The sequence below is a fragment of the Centroberyx gerrardi genome, chromosome 6, assembly GCF_048128805.1.
Source record: "Centroberyx gerrardi isolate f3 chromosome 6, fCenGer3.hap1.cur.20231027, whole genome shotgun sequence".
Classification (NCBI taxonomy): Eukaryota; Metazoa; Chordata; class Actinopteri; order Beryciformes; family Berycidae; genus Centroberyx; species Centroberyx gerrardi.
In genome coordinates this window covers 19,735,158-19,755,163 of record NC_136002.1, presented here as the reverse complement: position 1 = coordinate 19,755,163, position 20,006 = coordinate 19,735,158, and the positions used below count along the sequence as shown (strand labels likewise).

Sequence of the window (20,006 nt, the reverse complement as noted above, 5' to 3'; positions counted from 1 at the left end):
TTCATTGTGTATCAGAGAAAACAGGGCCCTTATTTGTCACCCACACTGGGCATTTCCACCAAGACACAAGGAGGAGGAAACAGACGGGACACACAAAATAAGAGTCCCGACCAAATTATAACACTTGCCTTGTGTGATAATTATCTAATAGGCTTTCTTTGATATTTCTTCAATCAACTTCTCCAAATACAAAATGACGTCAAATTCGCCTTATTGATAACCAAACAAGCCGCGCTATTTTTAACAACTTAATCGATGACGCTTTATACTGAAGGTCGGGAAGCGGATGTGTAGTATATTACCAACTGAATAGTAATTTTGCTCTCTGCGTGTGAGAAAAGGAAGAAAGGAGGGTAGGTTACGGTGGTCTGGAAGTGCAGCTGGGTCTGAAGAAGGGACGGGGTCGGTTTTTTTTTTTTATTATTGTTATTCCCTCTGCCCGTTTCCACCTCCTTATCCTGGCGAAAGCTTGAACGGTTAAAATGGAGGCGGACAGATCCGGCGGAGTAGCGAACCCGAACTCCGGAGGCAGCGGCGGCGGTGCGGGGCGCAACCCGAACGGGCCTAAAGCAGCGCTGGGCCAGGCGGCGACATCAGCCGCGGCGGCCGGGGCGATGGCAGCGACAGCCGGGGCGATGCCCGGATCGTCGCAGCCTCGGGAACCGCAGGACGGGGACTCGGGCCTGTCGCTTCCTGGGATCTTGCACTTCATCCAGTACGAGTGGGGACGCTTCCAGGCCGAGAAATACCGCTGGGAGGCTGAGAGGGACGAACTCAGGGTAAATTTTTGTTTATCGTTTCAGCCTGCGTCTGTTGAAGAAAGGCCAGGGCGACTATTGTAATAGCTATCCACAAACCACAACTCGTTTACTGCTGTTTTGTGACAGGGGACAGACCCAATCACCAGTCTGAGTCAGGATAACAAACTGCTAACGGGCTAACGTTACAGTTGATTAGACTGCATTTTACAAGGGTGTATTACTAGGCAGTGATGTAGTGGTTAAGTGAAAACGTGGGCCATAGTATGACCTCCAGTCTCTGGTCATCATAAGGCAAATAACCACCAATATAAACAACAGTTGTATTTTCAGAAAGCATTGATTTATACCTTTTTTTTGTACCTTAAAAGGCCATATCATCATATAACTTACAGCCTACGCATTATATACTGTGAATTTATATGATGACGATTTATTTTAGCTTAAAAAGGTGATTAAATTATTCTGCAAATAAAAAGATGGACAAGTTTACATGGGTTTACCCTACACTATATCCCAGATATTACTGCAGGTAAACATCAAAGAGAGGCCTGGATGAGATTTCTTAGAGATGCGTGGACTGTACAGTTTTGACTGATATGGAAACATAGTTCAGACTATTATCAGGTTGTTGTATCCCGGAGGGACAGTTGGAGTCATAGGTGGCTGTCCCATTGTGCTGAGGAGTCGCTGTCAGTGTCACACAGGTATGAGTTCCCTTTGAACCCACTAGATCAGAGAATGATACTAATTGGAGCCCTGGTTCTCAAAGTGGGGTCTGGGGATCTTAACGGATCCTTGTGGGGATTCCAGCAAAATGAGGAATAGCTTTATTCATTAGTCAAATTTAGCACAATGAGAGACTGTATCAGGATGACTATTTTGATCATAGGTTTCACTCTCTCAATGGACAGTACAGACAGCTATGCAGGTCTAAATCTTCAAAAATCTTCTCAGACGGAGCTCCTTAGGACAAAATCTTATCAAATAGGGGTCAGTAGTCTATTTTTGTGGGCCTTGACATGAAAACGCTTGGGGACCCCTGAATCAGAGCAGATCCCTAGACCCTAGGGGATCAATAAAGTGCATCTTATCTCATCACACAGGCAGAGAAGCCAGTGGGGTGTCTAAGGGTTAGCATGATCGAAGCGTGTTTGCGATTTTTATTTTCCAGTATTTTTCACCTTTTTTTTTACTGTCTCTGATTATTGTAGGTCACATGACAGGACAGTTATAACTAGGCTTCTGAGTACTGTACACTTTGTAAATCCTGTGATTACACATAAACACAATGATGTAATGTGAACTGCCACACACACACACACACATACACACATGGCGCCAGCCTAAAGGTTAGAGGAGTGGGCTTGTGACCTCAAAGGTCATCGATTTGAATCCCTGAAAAGGAAAGGTAAATCTATGTGAATGAGTAACTACCCTTGAAGTGCCCTTGAGCAAGGCACTTCCCAAACTGCTGCAGCTGCTCAGGGGCCAACAGTAGAGGACTGTGGCTGTACTGACATGCAAGTGTGTAACTGTATGAACGTGAAGCAGAGAGTAGTATTGCTGAACAGGATCATGCGTACTTGGCAAACGATCCCTGTATTAATAAAGGTTAGGAAAACATACACACACAAAGATGCTCTCCCTCTGCCTTGGGACTGAAGCACAGTTCATTTTTTCATAAACCCATTTGTGGCCTCCCTGCTGTAACCGCAGTTTGCTTCTAATTAGGATAAATTATCTTCTGGAGTTCATAAACTTGACTAAACCACGGAGAAACATATCATCGCCTCCCTTCATGTCCGTGCATCTCACTTTGCCTGCGACTCAAACCTATGTAGTTATAAATAGGAGCTCAATAAAATATGGATGGACAATAACAAAGTGAGTGTGCTCACTGCTTTTATAGGAGAGTATGGGGAAGAATGGGAGTGGAAGTCAGAGGCGGGCTAACACCATGTCCAACACACCATTAGAGCTTGTTATGGAACGTGGTGTGCTTGTGTGTATTTGCTGCACATGGTCTGGTTTCACGGGTACAATTAGCACCAAGTCCTGGGCTGAAAGACAGAGAGGAGTGCTGGAGTGCCATGCTCAAACGTTGACCTAGCTTACATTGAAAGAGCCCTAGGCCGGGAGGGGGGCTATGCTGCCAACGTGCTCGCAGGGCTCTCAACATGCCAGTTAGCACGCCCTCTGGCCATGTCCTGCGGAGTTAGCGGATCACACACGTGTTCAGAGTTAGCTCACATGTAGCCTACGCATGGCATTTAGTGCACTTGCAGCATGCATGACTTTTAAAGGCTGCTAAAGCAAGTCACATGCGAAATCATCGGCACTATGTGATAAGGAATGGACACTATCGTCTTGCCTGGAGACTGTGACTCTGCAGTGTGATTCTGTGTGTCGGCCCATGACTGTAGCCTAGCGTGTGTGAGTGTGAGTGACTGTAATGCAGCATGTGGCGTCTGTGTAGTTGTGTAGTGTGCTTTTTGGTGTGAATCGGGTCGTTAAAGCAGAACACCTGTGGTGCCGTGTCTCCAGTGACAGGCCAGGCATGGAGCCCTCCCCTCTCCGGGCCAGGTGGGACGTCCCGCAGGACCATGGGACAACAGCACAGGGGACAGGTGGCAGCGGCCTTGGCCCTCTGTCCTTCAGACACACATAAGCACGCGCGTATATACACACACACACACACACACACACACACACACACACACACACACACACACACACACACAAAATGCCTGTTGTCCCAGACATACAATGGAGCTGCTTTTCAGATCTTTCTCTAGTCTTGGCGCTGTTTTGTTTAGACAAATTTCTATTGAATATCACAGTAGTCTTTGTCTGTGCCAGCCTGGTTCTTTTCATCTCACAATGATGGTGAACATACCAGACTAGAGAGCAGCAAACATATTTTCTTAAATCACACCAAACTGTGTGTGTGTGTGTGCGTGTGTCTCTGAACAAGTCTTCCTTGCTATTAGCTTGTTATAGCCTGATCCTTATTGTGATTTAATTGACAAATGCTGCATACTAGACACTCACACTTAGATATGGACTTGAGGGAACAGGGGAGACCTCTACCTATTCTGTCCGTCTTTGTATTCTTCTCATTCTCATCAAGTTGGCTTCATTAACAGCTTCAGTAGTTGTGTAAAATAGATTACTGGTGACCCAGATGACATCACTTCCTGCTGAGTGTGGCCCAGGGGGCCCCTGGGTACACACATCTCTAATTAATAGCTCTGTGCTCTCAGCCATGACACACATATGACATCCATATGTACTGTACTATTATAGTATGTTCTCGCCCATGCAGGCTCAGAAAACTCCCGTAGCTCTCTCTCTCTCTCTCTCTCTCTCTCTCTCTCTCTCTATACCTCTCTCTCTTTCTACATCTCTCTCTCTCTAGACCTCTCTGTCTTTCTATATCTCTTTCTACATTCTCTACATCTCTCTCTCTCTCTACATCTCTCTCTACTGTTGTATCTCGCTGTCTGGTTATGTTTTCCTTCCCTGCAACTCCACTGTATCATGAAAAGCTCATTATTTGCTTTTCCCCGCCTCTCTCTCAATCACCTACTTGACATACAGTTTTGGTTCTGGATGCTTATTAAGCATCATCTAAGCAAACATAGGCAGTAAGCCTACATTTTCGGATGCCATTCTCTACCTACTTAGTACACACACACACTCACACACACACACACAGCCAAAAAGCACTGTCCTAGAAAAGTTGAGTGCTCTACTTGTTGGCTTATGGATTCTCTCTTGGGGATGAAGGGATGAGGGGATGGAGGGCGGCCAGTGGAGGAGAGGCAGAGGAAAGCTGCCCTTGACCCTGTTCTGCTAGCAGGAGAGAGGGACTGACGGAGTAGGCTAAATGTGTCAGCTCTCCTCATTACGCCGAACTCTCAAAAGGTCAGCAGCAGTAGGCTACATGGAGGAAGGGCCACCTGCAGAACAGAGAGATCAGACGGCACCACAGGTTTGCTCTCAACAAGGGTTCTTTGAAGTTCAATCAGCCCTATAGTTAGTTTACCAACAGAATACAAAGAGCATAACCTCAGGGTGAAAGTGGGCAAGGCTACACAAATAGACATCCAAAAACCAAAGTTTCATTTCATTTAGTTTCTCCTCAGCATGGCTTTGATTTAAACATATATCACTTTATTTTTGCATAATTCAATTTGTGATGTGTTGCAACCTGCTCTGCATCTGTAGTGACTGTTCAAGGCACCTCATCCATCGCGGCCTTTATTTCAAGTGTCATTTGACGTGTATGGAGCTGTGCTCTTAGGAAAAACACCTCTACTCCACTAGGTGATGAATGGAAGGCCCAGCCTCTCCAGTGTTGGCCCCGGTCCCACACACAGAACCTATTTCAATATTTCAAGTACAGAACAGAGTGTAAACAAGCACATCCCAATCTAAACCAGGTGCCGGACAGAAAAACAAAACAAAAGTAGAGTCCGCACGCTTAAAGCTGAAAGCAATACGTATGCTCACTGCTCTTCATTAGCTCTTCACTCACTTGTCTAGTCAGATGAAGAGCAGTTTGTTCGAAACGTCGCACATGAAATTAATGTTAATAAATTCATACACCTTGGGAACAGCTTTCAGTGTGCGGGCTCTACTTTTGTGCAGTATCTCAGATACATCCTTCTCTTCCCTGAGGAAGCCTAATGTCTAGGAGTGCTTTGGTAAATGAGTCTACCCTAACGTCCTATTTTATCCATTCAATCCCCTTAGTCCTGCCGCTTTGTAAGAGAAAGAAAATTTAAGTATGTAAGTTAAGTAAAATAAGGGTTATAGCCAAAGAATGAAAGTGATTTGTGAAGGAATAGACGGGGAATTATACATGGTTGGGCCTGCAATACAACCTTTCACACAGTCATCCCTCTGTCTTTGGCTGCCTTAACGTATCTGGAAAGGCTGGTTCTTCCTGGATGTGTGTTTGTGCTTGAGTGTGTGCTGAGTGTGTGCTGAGTGTGTGAATATTTGGGTGTGCGTGCGTGTGTATCTGTGTATGGATGCAGCCTACTCTCTGTCATGGCCATGTCAGTGATGTGAGGTTGTCGGGCGCCAGTGCAGGCAAAGGCCAGTGGGAACTTGTCTCTCTAGGAACACAGCGTGACACTGGCACACAAGGGTGTGATGCTTATCTGTGCTGTGTGTGTGTGTGTGTGTGTGTGTGTATGTGTGAGCAGGTTGTAGCTCGTCTGTCTGAGTAGGAGTAGATACGCAATGCCCTGCCCCTTAAGGGTGGACTAGACACATTCCTCTCCGCCCCCCTCTCTCTTAAATTTGACTGGTTGTACCCAAAGCCAGTGCAGTCTGCCTGACCCACGGCAGGCTACAGTCCTACATCTGAACAGTTACTCTTATTAAAGGGACATGCTTAAAACCCCTTTTTACACTGCGTTTCAACCCATCCTTTCAGTGGTCCTCCTGAATATTTTAAGCTCCTTAGATGGTGTCCTTAGTTTGGGATCACTAAGCTACTCCTGCTGTTATTACTACTGGCGCATATATTCTTTTTACATTTTGGATATGTGTGACTCCATTAAGCCTCCGCCAAGTATAAACCACATTAAGCTATCTGTATCCCTTGACCTCCTAAATCGTGCATACAGCGTTGCCATGCTAGGTTTGACAACGATCTCCAAAATGCTCAGATTAGCATGTAAAACCACGGTGCATTAATCAGGATTACTCATCAGCAGCAGTAAGGTTTGCTAAGCAGATTTCCCTGCCGTCACTAGCCTTGGTTGCTGGTTACATGACTGCTGTGTGTGTGTGTGTGTGTGTGTGTGTGTGTGTGTGTGTGTGTGTGTGTGTGTGTGTGTGTTTTCCTGGGTGATTGACTACCCTCTCATGTAGACCGAGTGCCTGCCCCATGAGACAGTGTTTTTAGACTGCTCTAGTTTTAGCGAAGTGCGTGTGCGTGTGGGAGCACGGGCACGAACACAGACACGGGCATGCAGAGGAGAAATGGACTGTAAAACAAGCGGTATCAAAAGCTCCAGCACCACTTGGCAGAGAGAGAGAGAGAGAGAGAGGAGACGGTAAAAGGATGCCAAACTATTGTCCCTACGATTGACTGCATTCAAATACTGAGAATTGCTTAACTAGAGTTAGGCCTCCTTAATCTACTTCCAACTGGGATCGCTGTTGTTTTTTCCACTGGGGCATTTTTCTCCTCCATCCAGTAGAGGGCGGCCTGTATCCTGGTTGTTGCGAACCACAGTTCTGCTCTCTTTCCCTTCATTGCCAGAGTTAAGTTTCCTTTTGCCCACTGTCAAACGTCACCTGGTGAAAAGCATAGCATTTCTGAAATCTGTGTTGTAAACGTGTTCCTCAGTAGAAAATGAATCTCTCCACTCACTCCGAGGAAGCCTTTTCACATCTTTGTCAAGCCTTACCTCAGGATGGCTTACCCTAGGGAAGACCCTGTCTAAAGATAATCCGCGTCAAAGCTTGGAGGCGCAGTTTACTGTGCGTTCTCTTATGATCACGTTCTTCCTTCCTACTTCCCTCCATTCTGTGCGTTGGCCCGAATACTGTTATCGCTTGACGAGCGGTAAGCACGGTCTCTTTTCTCAAGGTAAGAATTTATCAGCTCAGAGCGGAGGGAAGAAGGACGGAAAGTGAAAAAAGGAAGCAGACAAAGGAAGGATGTGTCTTGAGAGTGGGTATTTGAATGGGGCCAGCCTGTGTCTTGTTTGTCCTCTTCTGCAGATGCGTGGTGAGCCCTTGGTTAGGAGAAGTTAAAAATAAGAGCCCTGCTCCACAACCCTCTACTTATTCCTCTGGGTTCTGAGAAGTCAAGTTTGTTATGCTTGTCTCTCATCAAACTCTCTCCCTTCACATTCTGCTTGTGATCTTTTTTGATGCAAATATCAAACGCACCACTCACTAGTCTAAACAATGCTTGCTTTTCAACCATTTCAATGCAGCTGTGGCAGATGTGTCATTCTAAATTGGGTTAGTGTGTGTGTTTGTATGTGTACATGTGTGTTACTGAGTGTGTGTGGTATGCCATTCTTAGGGTATTTTGTGTGTTCCTTACCAACCTCTCTCTCTTGCTCTCTCTGTGTGTGTGTGTGTGTGTGTGTGTGTGTGTGTGTGTTTGCAGGCTCAGGTGGCGTTCCTTCAGGGTGAGAGGAAAGGGCAGGAAAATATGAAACAGGACCTGGTAAGGCGGATCAAGATGCTGGAGTACGCGCTCAAACAAGAGAGGTGAGACAAACACACGCAAACTCTCTTTCCTACTTTCCATCTCTGTCTCTACATATCTATTTATCCAGCCACCCAGCCATCCATCCTAATGTTTTGCATGTTTTGGAGATGGCGATAACAATTTCTTTTTTTTTTTAGAATTCACTTGTAATGCTGCCCTCATGTGGTGGTTTGTGTATTTGCAGGGCCAAACACCAGAAGCTGAAGACGGGCAACGACCAGAGTCCCGGGGACAAGAAACCAGAGACAGAGGCAGACCAACGTACGTTTAATCAAGCTTTTAGATGCTATGTGGAAATATTCTAGAGGATAGGTCTCTTTATCTGATGGTGTTTCTTTTACTCATGTTGTAGTGTTAGCAGCTGGTGTCCCTGCTTTTTTAGGGCAACTCAAAGTTTCTGCTTTTCTCTGCTTCTGCTTACTGTGTGGTTATTCCTTGCTGTTGCATCACTCTTGACTAATCCTTCCTTTTCTCTGTAGTACCCAATGGGCCGGCTGAGTCGGACTCTGAGCCGGCCAATCAGATGTCCTGGAAGGAGGGACGTCAGCTACTACGCAAGTAAGGCTTCTCCCTCAAGAGTTCCTTTCTTTTCAGTTGTGGTCCGTCAGTGTTAAAGTATGTTATCCTTGATGTTAAATTTGTAATCTGGTCTAGAGTGGTTCGGCTAATTTCTGTGTGTGTGTCTGTTTGTGCTTTTTCCCGCCTATGTAGGTATCTCGAGGAGGTGGGCTATTCAGACACCATCCTGGACATGCGTTCCAAGCGCGTGCGCTCCCTGCTGGGGCGGAGCAGCCCCGAGGCTAATGGCCCCCCGCCCACTGAAGCCTCTCCCGAGCCTGAGCCCCTGGCAGGGGGGGAGTCCCTGCTGGTCAGACAGATAGAGGAGCAAATCAAGAGGTGAGACTCTCTGGAAGCAGACACACACACACCTACACACCCACATGGGTATGGGAATCTTCTTGGCCAATACCCGCTTTCCCACACATGATCTGGTAATATTACGGTAGTCCGGGTCAATCCATGTAGGAGGCAGTGCACACCGAGCCTTGTACATTGGGTTGTCACCTTAAGACGATGAACTTTCTGGTGCTGAACTTACACACTAAACGGAGAAGAAATCTGTGCTGAGGCTCAGATTTGCCTGTACAGTTTCTACTGGATGAGCCAGAAAGGCTTTAGGCGAGCAATCTTTGGTTGAACATTAGCCATGTGGACGTATTAACTTTCTACAGACTTGACGTCAAACAGTTCGTCATTAGTCGCAGAATTGCTGAGAACAAGTGGGTAGGGCTGTGAGTAGCACCCATGTGTCTTTGTTTATGTAAGCGGAGACTTGAAGCTTGAGGAATGTGAAATGATGGCAAGTCCTAGTGTCTGACGAAATGAAAGCCAATAGAACAAAGATAAAAAAAGATTGTCTGAAAAAGGGGGGCGTCCTCCATCACATGACCATTGTTAGGTTAGAAAAACAGAAAACTACAGAAATCTATCAAGAGCTTGAGCATCTGTCGTTGCCAGCAACATATTTTACCACCTGAAGATGAAATGTGAGTATGAATATTGTAAACTTTTTGTAGCTTTATCAAAAAGTTTACGTCAAAATACTGCAGTATGATACCTGCCCTTAAATAAGTAACTGCATTGTTGAAAACTGAGCTGAAAAACAGGCATTCCTACAGAGGTCTTGTACTCATAAAACATTTTTCAAATGACATTAACAGAAAAACTGCTATAATGTGATGCATACCGTTACAATCTGATGCCCACCAATGTAAGGTGCTGTGATAAATGTGCTGTCTGACCATTCTACTCAACTTGGACTGGAGAGGAGGCTAAAGCATGCGTGTGTTTGCAGGAACGCGGGGAAGGAAAGCTCTAAGGAACGTCTGGGTGGCTCAGTGCTGGACAAGATCCCCTTCCTGCATGGCTGTGAGGATGATGATGAAGATGACAGTGATGAGGAAGACGACTTCCAGGGCATGGCCACCGACTGCATCGACGGACCGCGCAAGAACAAGAAGTCTCGTGTGAAGGTATGATTAATGATTAAAATGAAAATCAAACTGCTGAATATTGAACATCATAAAAAATATTAGGCTTATTAAAGGGTCTATGTGTAATATTTCTGCTTTACTGAAGCATAATATGACTAGTAAATGTCAGCAGAGGCTCCTGAATGGTCGTGAGTGAAACAAAGTGAATAGCAACAGCGCTTGCACTGCGGAGATTCCTGCATTCAAAAACACAGGAGTGGGCCGAGGCTGTGTTGTTATTGTTGTTGTTGTTGTTGTTGTTGTTGCTTGAAGACCCTCCTACCATGCCAAGGTCCATTCAGAAATCTGGCAATTGTTTTTGCCTTGCATATCGGCAAACAACACACACCGGAAAATATCATTAGACTTCATTACTAATCGGTAGGGTGTTCTGGTGAATTTGGCATGTATATAATCCTCCAAAAAGCTTGAATTTTAAGGGACCGGCCCATTTATGCGCCGGGGAAGTAGCGTTACTGCACACACAAAATGGAGATTCGATATGTTACAAAAATCCACAGATAACAGGAGTCGTTGGTAATGCCAGGATTCCTATCATGGCAAGCCGTTCACTGAACAAAAAAGAATGCGCTAACTCTGTAAAACATGATATAACGTTCATTGTTGTTGATTCTGAAGCGGTCCATCCAGCGCCACCATGCTGCTGATGGTCTCGCTTTACGGAGGGCAGAGTGTTGCTGCAATGACAACGCTGAACGATAGAGGCCAGCACTGGACCAGAAATGACACGTAGACCCTTTAATTGAACTGTGTCCCCGACTTTTCATACGAGTGACCGTGTTATCCTCTCTTCCTCTCCTTCTCTTTGTCTCTCTCCCTGACCCTCCGTCCAGATGGGTTCAGAGCCCATGACCACGGACCTGGACCCTGAGGACGAGGAGGATGAAGACGACTCGGAAGATGCACTCAGCGAATTTGACTTCCTGGGCTCGGGGGAGGAGGGGGAGGGGGCGGGAGAGGCCCGGATCTCGGGGGACGGACGGGAGTTAGGTACGCTGTTGCCATAGCAACATCATCAGCACCAGCACTGCCAAAATCACTGCCACGAGTGCATCTGTCTTTTCTGTATATTTCTGCCCGCCCCCCCCCCACACCCCACACCTTTTTATCTTTTTTTTTTTTTCTCACTGTGTCTTGGCATCTCTACTTGTCAATAAAACCAGTGTCTTTCCCAAGCACTTGTCTCTCTGGCCTGTTTCACGACCTCTCAGTCTGTCACTCTTTGGATTTGTGTGGCTGTCATTTCTGTCCAGAGTCTGTGATTATCTGTGGTCCGGGGTCATCTGAAAGGTTTTCATGCATGCTGCGCTGTCTTCTTGTATGTCCACGTTTCATTGTTTGAGTCACATTTACTGTCTTCTTAAAGTTCTGTGCTTTTATCTATTTCATCTTCTCTTCTCATCGGAAGACTCTTTCACTTTGTATGTCCTGTATTTAATGTGTGAATTCTATCTTTTTGCCTCCTGTCTCCATTTGTCTTCCCCTTTCCATGCGTGTCTCTCTCTCTCTCGCCTCTCTCTGTCCATCTGTCTGCCTCTCTCTCCTCCTTCCACCTCTCTGCATGACTGGATGTTTTGTGTCTCTCTCCTCTTGCCGGGTTCAGAGAACCGCAGGAACAAGTTACAAGGCATGATGTCGGACTTCCCCCCTAAACCTACCCCGCCCCCTTCTGTGTCGGGACAGGCTCGCTCCGGGGAAGGTAAGACTCCCCTCAACCCGACCGTACGCATCATAGGAAACCTTAGACTCTCCACGCCCAAGTCCTCTCCCGCAGTCTCCCATGTCTCCTAGTCGCATGATCGTAGCTCATATAGGTTGAATCTCAAACTTATACATTGTCTTGCTTCCTCTGCCTTTGTCTCAATTTTAAAACCCACTTGGGGGTGAACTTACAAGGTGACTCCATACCCACCAGTGTTTGCACCCCTACATACACTACCAGTCAAATGTTTGGACACACCTGATTTGAATGTACTATGTTTTTCGTTATCTTAAAGCCATTTTGATCTAAAGGTTTATGCTTAAATGCTTAAAATTTGTGTTTTTTAGACAAATATAAATAGTGAAGTTGATGCATATGTATGAATTTCTTTCCAAAGCCTTTGCCTTTCCATTAAGGCAAAAGGTGGCTACTTTAAAGAATCTAAAATATAAGACAGTTTTGATTTGTTTAACACTTTTTTGGTCACTGCCTAATTCCATTTGTGTTATTTCATAGTTTTGATGTCTTAGCTATTGTTCTAAAATGTGAAAAATAGTAAAAATAAAGAAAAATGTGTGTGTCCAAACATTTGACTGGTAGTGTGTTGTGGGAGTAAGTGAGGAGAGAGGATGCATGAATTTGCCAAAGAGGTGCTAGTTTTTACAATAATCTTAGCCTGTAGTGGTAGGGTGATGACAGAGTCATGTTGCAATATTGACTGTTGTGCCCTTCCTCCTGCGGACCTGCAGGTGGCGCCCTGGGTTTCTCCTCTGACGTCTTCATCATGGACGCTGTCGGGGGAGGGGACATGAACCTGGGCGAGCTGGCCGACCTCACTGTTGCCAATGACAACGATCTCTCCATGGATGTAATTACACATACGTTCTGTTTGACACCCAGGGTATAATCCAACCTAAATACTCGCGCACACACTCATCCCTTTTTAAATGTGTGTCCTGTCAGATGCAGGATAACAGGGAGGAGTTTAAGAAGACGTGGAACCCTCGTTTCACGCTACGCAGCCACTTTGACGCCATCCGCGCTTTGACCTTTCACCCCAGCCAGGCGGTGCTGCTCACAGCCTCCGAGGACGGAACGCTCAAACTGTGGAACCTCAACAAGGCCATGCACTCCAAGAAGTAAGGACAGCGATCCTTAGATCCATACAGAACGCGAGGGGAAAAATGAGGAAAAAGATATCAATAATAATAATAAAAAATAAACTTTATTTATTTAGCACCTTTCAAGCATGTAGAATGCAGCTCCAGGTGCTTTACAAGCAGCGCATGGACAGATACGAATGTAAAGACGAGGCGGAGAACACAGCGGAGAATTAATATTAAGAGCAAAGCTAATAGACGGTGTGTTTCCACAGAAATGCAGCGCTGGATGTTGAGCCCATCTACACATTTAGAGCACACAGGTGAGCTGAGTCTTGACGCATACACACACACCAAACACACACACGCGCACACACTGTCACTGAAGTACACACATACAGTACGCCCGCTGATCCATTTTTCTTTTTGTCCAGTGGAGCTGTCCTGTCTCTGACCATGGGCGAGGACGGAGAATCCTGCTACAGCGGAGGCCTGGATGGAACCGTCAGGTGTTGGAAGATCCCAGACCTCAACGTGGATCCTTACGACAACTACGGTCAGTCTCAGCTGCCTTATTACTCAGGAATCACCCCCAAGTGATACTAATATTCCAAGTCAGAAGTATGTTTCTTATTTTTTGTCTGTATGTGTGTGTCCGTCTGTCTTTCCAGATCCTGGCATCGAGAGCAGTGTGCTGGCAGGTCATGAGGACAGTGTGTGGGGTCTGGCTTACTCTGCAGCCCAGCATCGTCTGGCCTCGTGCTCGGCGGACGGCACTGTTCGCATCTGGGACCCCCAGAACTCTGCACCCTGCCTGTCTGTCTTCAATAAGGAGAAAGGTAGCTGCGTGTTAGTGTGAGTGTTTGTACTTTGTATGTCTGTATTGTATCCAAACCCCAACTTTTCTTCTATCTTCTCCCAGAGCACGGCACGCCCACCTCGGTGGCCTTTGTGACCTCTGACCCTAACCAGGTGGTGGTGTCATTTGACGGTGGCGAGACGCTGCTCTATGACCTCAACACAGAGCAGAGCATCATGGTGCTAGAGACGCAGACCAAGGATGGTATGTTCTGGTCCCAACACCTACTTAGTAACTGTTGAGAGGACCGAGCAGACTGATGTAACGATGCCTTTGAGTGATATTTCTGTCTGTGTTGCCCTGAAAGGAATAGAGGAATAGATGTCAGTCAAAACTCCACTGAATTTTGTATGACTGCCAAACACAGAGCGTTAGAGTTAGCCCCCGTAGTTCTATATCAGCCTTCTCCCAAACTATCAGTTAACAGGGCCAGCTTTTCCAAAGCTAAAAAAAAGCATAAAATGTCCATCAAATTTCTCCAAACAGCTTGTGCAGCATAATCCAAGTGTTTTGTAGCCAAACGATTGTACTGTAGGTTCAAAAGTCCAATATTTACCTTGTTATGTTTTAGATTTTCCTCAACGACATTGCTCTGGTTGGGAGACTCTGCTTGCTGCTGCAGGGTGCGCACACAACCAGGAAAACAAAGCATTGTCAGTGAGGGAAATCTAGGAGATAGTAAATATTATAAAGGTAAATGTTAGACTTTTGGATGTATAGTGAAATTTGGCTACAAAACAAACATTTTATACTTTTATTCTATGTGTGTTGGTACCAGGAACAAAGATGGAATAATATCTCCACTGCCTGTCAGAATTGGTATGACAGTTGTGTAGCATGAGTCTGCAACCTCAAGGTTACTTTTCTCACAGCACATGTGACTTCTGCCCACTTCTGCCCACTTCTGGCCATGTCTCCTCGGTCCTCTTGCCCCCCCCTAGCTGTAATGTAGCTATCACACATTCTGTATAAACATGTTCTCCTAATAAGCCTGTATCTGAAGCTCATTATATTCTCTTGTGCTTTTTTTCTTTTTCCCGAGTGAGAGACGAGATGAAAGTAGAATGAGCTGTTTGTCTTTGTCTTCCTCTGCAGGCAGCGAGCTGATCAACCGTGTGGTCAGTCACCCATCTGAGCCGATCTCCATCACTGCACATGAGAATCGCACCATCCGCTTCCTAGACAACAAGACAGGTATGTACATAATGTAATCCGTTAATTCCCAGTTTAAGGTTTTAAGATCTATAGACAATACTTTTCTCTGGAATGTGAATGTGCATGATTGATTTGGTTTTGTGTGTTTGCACAGGTAAAGTGGTCCACTCTATGGTGGCCCACCTGGATGCTGTCACCTGTCTTACTACAGACCCTAAAGGCACTTACCTCATCTCTGGCAGTGAGTACCAAACAGCTACCATTACTAACACTCCCACCACAATAACACAATAGAACCTTGTTTATCTCAACATCTCTGAATGGAGTTTCAGTGTTTGCTCTGTAATTTTATGCAGTTGTGGTGCTCGGGGGGGATAATTCTAGTTTTGTCCCATATCTGTCGCTGTTTGGGTCGAAGTTAATGTTTCTAAACTATGTGGACTGCACTTATTTTAGTTTTAGGCAAGTTTTTAAGACTATATTACAATGCTAATTTTAATGTCACATTTTCTCGACCAGTGGTGGTAATTTCCTTGCTGTGGTGGCGCACAACTGGAAAACACTGGCTTCCCATAGGATAAGGAGTTGCACTGAATCTAAATCTTATTCAAAATATAATCAAAATCTCATTCAAAATGTGAAACGTATTGACTAGCATTCTGAAATGTTCTGCACAGTCTAATTTGCAGTTCAGCTATTTTTGGCTCCATACAAAATCAAGGACATTGTAAGAATTACACACAACCCGTAGAATATATTTTCCTATTATGATATTTTTAAATGTTATGCCAAATTTGAAGACCAGTTTGGAGCTCTAAGGCCCTGATAAATAGTTAGTTTGCAGTGATAAAACATAGAAGTGATAAAAACACAAATTGGGAAAAAACATAGAGAGATAAAAGGATAGTGTTTTGCAAGTGAAGTTAAAAAAATCCTGGTTTATCAAAACATGGAAACTATTAAAAAAAACCACTACAGTTCTACACTACATCCTCAGACTAAGCAAAAGGGAGGTCATGTTTGCAAACAATGAAACACTGAACAACCTGAAATCTACTAGAATAGACTTAACCATGCAAAACGCATCTAGAAGAAGCAGTGTATTAAATCTGACTTCTAAAACCTTGTATGATGTATTCTACTGTGACCTTTGCCCCCTGATAACTGTGTCTGCCCCCCCTCTGCCCCCTGCAGGCCACGACTGCTCAGTGCGCCTATGGATGCTCGACAACAGGACGTGCGTGCAGGAGATCACGGCCCACAGGAAGAAGCACGACGAGGCCATCCACGATGTGGCCTTCCACTCTTCCCAGCCCTTCATCGCCAGCGCCGGCGCAGACGCACTTGCCAAGATCTTTGTCTGACAGCACTATCATCATTCTGGTGAGAGGGGTGCGGGACAAGGAGGATTTTGAGTTTGTGTATTTTGTCTATCTTGACACTCAGTATTGAGTGCATTTTTGCAATTATAGATTACCACATCAGATATACTTTTAATTACATGGGACAAAATGTTTGCCTTTACAGGAGTGACATGAGCAATTCTAAATAGCTGTTCTAATATTGTTTACCTCCCTTTTCTGCCTATAGAGTCCTACAACCACAACTGGGCCAAAAGAGACTGAAGACTACAATGGACAAACCTCACCTGCTTACACACACACACACACACACCCACACACACACACACACTCTCTCGTCCTGCACCCCACTGGCTGGGTCATCGCCACAGGACATCACTTCCCTTAATTCCTCACTGTTCTATGATGCCTCAGTGACTTGTTGTGATACTAATCATACCGCTTTTTATAACTTCAAGTTTCTGGCTGCTCAGTTTTCAAATATTAATGTTTGGAGTAACACTTTTCTACACTACAATATTCAGTTCCGCTTTTTTCAGTCCGCCGACAGTTATTACAAGGCACTGTGTGTGTTTGTGTGCTTGAACTGCTGACACTACTCACATTTACGGAGAATCCCCAAGGAAACACTCACACGCACGTGCACAGCACACGCACAAATGCACCACCACATTTTGTTTGAAGTCTTGCTTTTTTTTTTTTTTTTTATAATAGATACAAAGTTTAACTCACTTGTGGCTAACATAATGTAGGCATGCCTAAGTACAGTACCGTTCCCAGTGATGGCAGAAGCCACCTGACCAACCACTTCATAGGGAATCAATGTATTACATTCCAAAGACTCCAGACGAGTGTGTGTGTCGTAGTATTTGGGGTTGGAGAATGTCGTACTTAGTCGTGTGTGAGGAGACACTAGCCAGTCGCTAACCAGTGTTGGACAAATAGCTTTAATTTCAACTTTATCGCCAAGACACCAAGTCATTGTTTTGTATGTCTGGGTATTACAGTGTCCCCATTTAAACGGTGTGCATGATTCTGCCTCTACCTGTATGTGTGCTTGCCACAGTGTTTGCGCATTTGTGTGAGATGAAATGTTACTCTGCTGTACCAGATGATTGAACCTATTTCCACTGTTGAGGAAGCATTATCATCACCATGACAGATGTACAATTTTCGCTCTTTTTCTGCAGACGACCGTTCTCACCCAGTGTCAACCAACTAAAGATAGATATCATATGAGCACAGTTACTGTCTCTATGCTAGAGGGGTGGAAGGTCAGTCTGTATACTCTAAGGAAGTGCTACAGATTATGCCATGTGGCGCTTTTTACTGTACAGAAGAGAGTGTGTGTGTGTGTGTGTGTGTGTGTGTTTGCATGTGCACTAGTTAAATCACGGTGCTAAGAAAGACCTTGTTAGTCTTGAGTCAGAATCAGGGACCTGTTTTGTGTGTGTGTGTGTGTGTGTGTGTGTGTGTGTGTGTGTGAGAGAGAGAGAGAGAGAGACTTTGTTTCTCACTCACTGGGCTATAGATCTTCATTGAGTGAATCTGCTTTTTTTTTTTTTTAAATTACACTTCATTGTTGAATCATTTCATTAACCTGTATTGAGATACTGTAAGTCGCCATATTTCAGAATAACACTCACTGTTCATACAGGTTATTTTTCATTAGGTTGATGTGAATAAGGTTGGCCTTTATCATTTCAGGATTGATGGCTGGTTTGTTGTGGCGTATACAGAGCTGATGATAGTTATATCACAGTGAGGACCACCTTGACTGAAACGGTTTTGTAATGACAACTGTTCAGATTGTCTTCTTCAGTTCATCCTGAAGTCGGTGCCAGTTTTTTGGGTGGTGCTTGGTTCTGGCTAGTTAGTTCCTGTTTGTTATTTATTCAGGTTTTTAGAGAAGCTTATCATGTGACATCACCATCACTTGTGCATTGAGGTGAGGTTCCTGTTCCCTCTTGTATGACGTGCAGCAGCTGCACAGTAGCACATTACCCAGAGGGCTAATGGTGTGAAACTGTCTCTCCTTCCTGTGTCAAAAGAGGCATGCTGGGGAAAATGCCCCCAGGGCAAAAGAATAAAACCCACCTTAAATTCACCCCCTTCTCTTTAGAAAGGACTTGAAACCTGGCACTACCTAATCCTCAAGCTAAGTAGACAGAATTGCCATCGTTTCGTCAAAGTCAGAAAAAATGAAACCGCATTGAGTTGAGAAGTGAGGGTGTCGGTACGGGTCAGAGGTGACATGACTCGGTTAGCGTCCAGTCTGCTCCTGGCCGCCCTCTCCTGTCACTGTTGTCATTGTTGTGCTATTCTGAAAACAATGTTTCTGTGAGATGAGAGTGGCTCGTTAGGGACTACAGTACTGCAGGAGCGCATTTAGAATCGGTAACCCCTCTCACCTGTCTCCCTCCTGCAATCACATAGCTTTAGGTAAAAGTTGCCCCTTAACTACTGACCTATCTTCAGATTAGTTGACCAGTATTCCTGACCCTATAGCCATGAGAAGATTGATCAAATAATCAGTTGGTTAAGGGGCAGCCTCCACCTCCTCAACAAGACTACAGGGTCACTCTAGGGGTCAGAGGTCAGATCTAAGTGACCAGAGCCTAGAGGCAAACACTCCCCTCCCAACCTTTGGGGACACTGGCCATCTTAGTTCAAATGTTTTTCTCTCAAACAGGGTGGTGGGCTGCTGTTTATCCAAATTTACACCAGATGTTTTTCAGCTGTACATCTTTTGCTTTGACAGTCAAAGAGAGCGACCAGGTGCAACGACAATACTGTATTGCTGCTGGGCATCGTGTGCTGTTGTGACACTTAACTACTATTTGGCTACATGTTGCACTACATCTAATAGTAGATGAGCTCTGGATTATTACATCTCATTGATGGTTAAGATTGGTGACAGACAGGGTGCAGAAATAATGTTTTGCAGGTATTTCTTATCCAGTGTTGAGTAAATACTACATGGGACTGGCCATGGCCCACAGTTATCGCCAGTTAGATTTACTGTAAATCAACTGATGCTTTCTTTTCATTCGGAGCCATGTCCCCTTTCTGAGAATAGACAAATCAGTATGACACATCAAAGAAGAAAAAGAAATTGAAAAGGAGGCTGTAAATGATAAGACTAGCGATGCCATGATGTGCTGTAAATGTCCATCATTTTCATGTTTTGTTTGTTGCATTTGTTTTCTTTGATTATGAATATGATTATTAAGATGTAAGAATACTGTAGTATCATAAGTGAATCATTCTTCCTTGCTAGGCATAGAAACTGCTTGTGATTGATAATGGCAATGTATAACTTGTAAAAAAGCAAAATGATTAAAAAACATGAAAAATGAAGAAAATAAGTTAAAAAAAAACAACAAAAAAAATCAGTTATCAGTCAGAGGCCAAGGTAAAGGACTCTCATTTCTTTGTGTTTTTATTTTTTTAATAGCAATTTATCACTGTGTGATATTTTGTACATCATATTAAGCTGTATTCGAACTATTTCCTCTAACTACAAGGGATAAGAGACCTGCTTTTTATTAATTTTGTTTTATTATATATATTTTTGAACTGCATTCTAGCTTGTATCAAATGACATTTTCTCTTTTTGTTTACGGGTCCCCTGTTGTATGTCATTATTAAGGAAGAAAAACACAAAAAATGAAGAAAGTTTTGTACAGTGAATTGAGAGCTGTGTTTTGTGTGATCTTTCATGCATGCTGACTGACTTTTCATATATAGCTCTACAGCTGTCTA

General features: G+C 44.5%; 1 protein-coding gene across 1 annotated transcript; it reads left to right on the top strand.

Annotated features, from left to right (window-relative positions):
* Positions 1-213: 213 nt before the first annotated feature.
* strn4 (striatin, calmodulin binding protein 4) lies at positions 214-19,938 on the top strand. The gene is made up of 18 exons (XM_071912134.2): positions 214-779; positions 7,906-8,009; positions 8,195-8,271; positions 8,490-8,568; positions 8,722-8,907; positions 9,866-10,043; positions 10,898-11,054; positions 11,668-11,763; positions 12,516-12,634; positions 12,730-12,905; positions 13,142-13,189; positions 13,301-13,422; positions 13,538-13,705; positions 13,789-13,929; positions 14,821-14,919; positions 15,035-15,121; positions 16,075-16,263; positions 16,471-19,938. The coding sequence occupies exons 1-17, from the start codon at positions 483-485 to the stop codon at positions 16,242-16,244; spliced, it is 2,304 nt and encodes a 767-aa protein (XP_071768235.1). The 5' UTR covers positions 214-482; the 3' UTR covers positions 16,245-16,263; positions 16,471-19,938.
* Positions 19,939-20,006: the final 68 nt, after the last annotated feature.

Excerpts from the sequence above, each read along its gene's own strand:
- strn4 (XM_071912134.2), top strand. The coding sequence starts at position 483 with ATGGAGGCGGACAGATCCGGCGGAGTAGCGAACCCGAACTCCGGAGGC. Across the intron at positions 12,635-12,729 it reads ACAACGATCTCTCCATGGAT|ATGCAGGATAACAGGGAGGA; the intron begins GTAATTACACAT and ends GTGTCCTGTCAG. Across the intron at positions 12,906-13,141 it reads AAGGCCATGCACTCCAAGAA|AAATGCAGCGCTGGATGTTG; the intron begins GTAAGGACAGCG and ends GTGTTTCCACAG.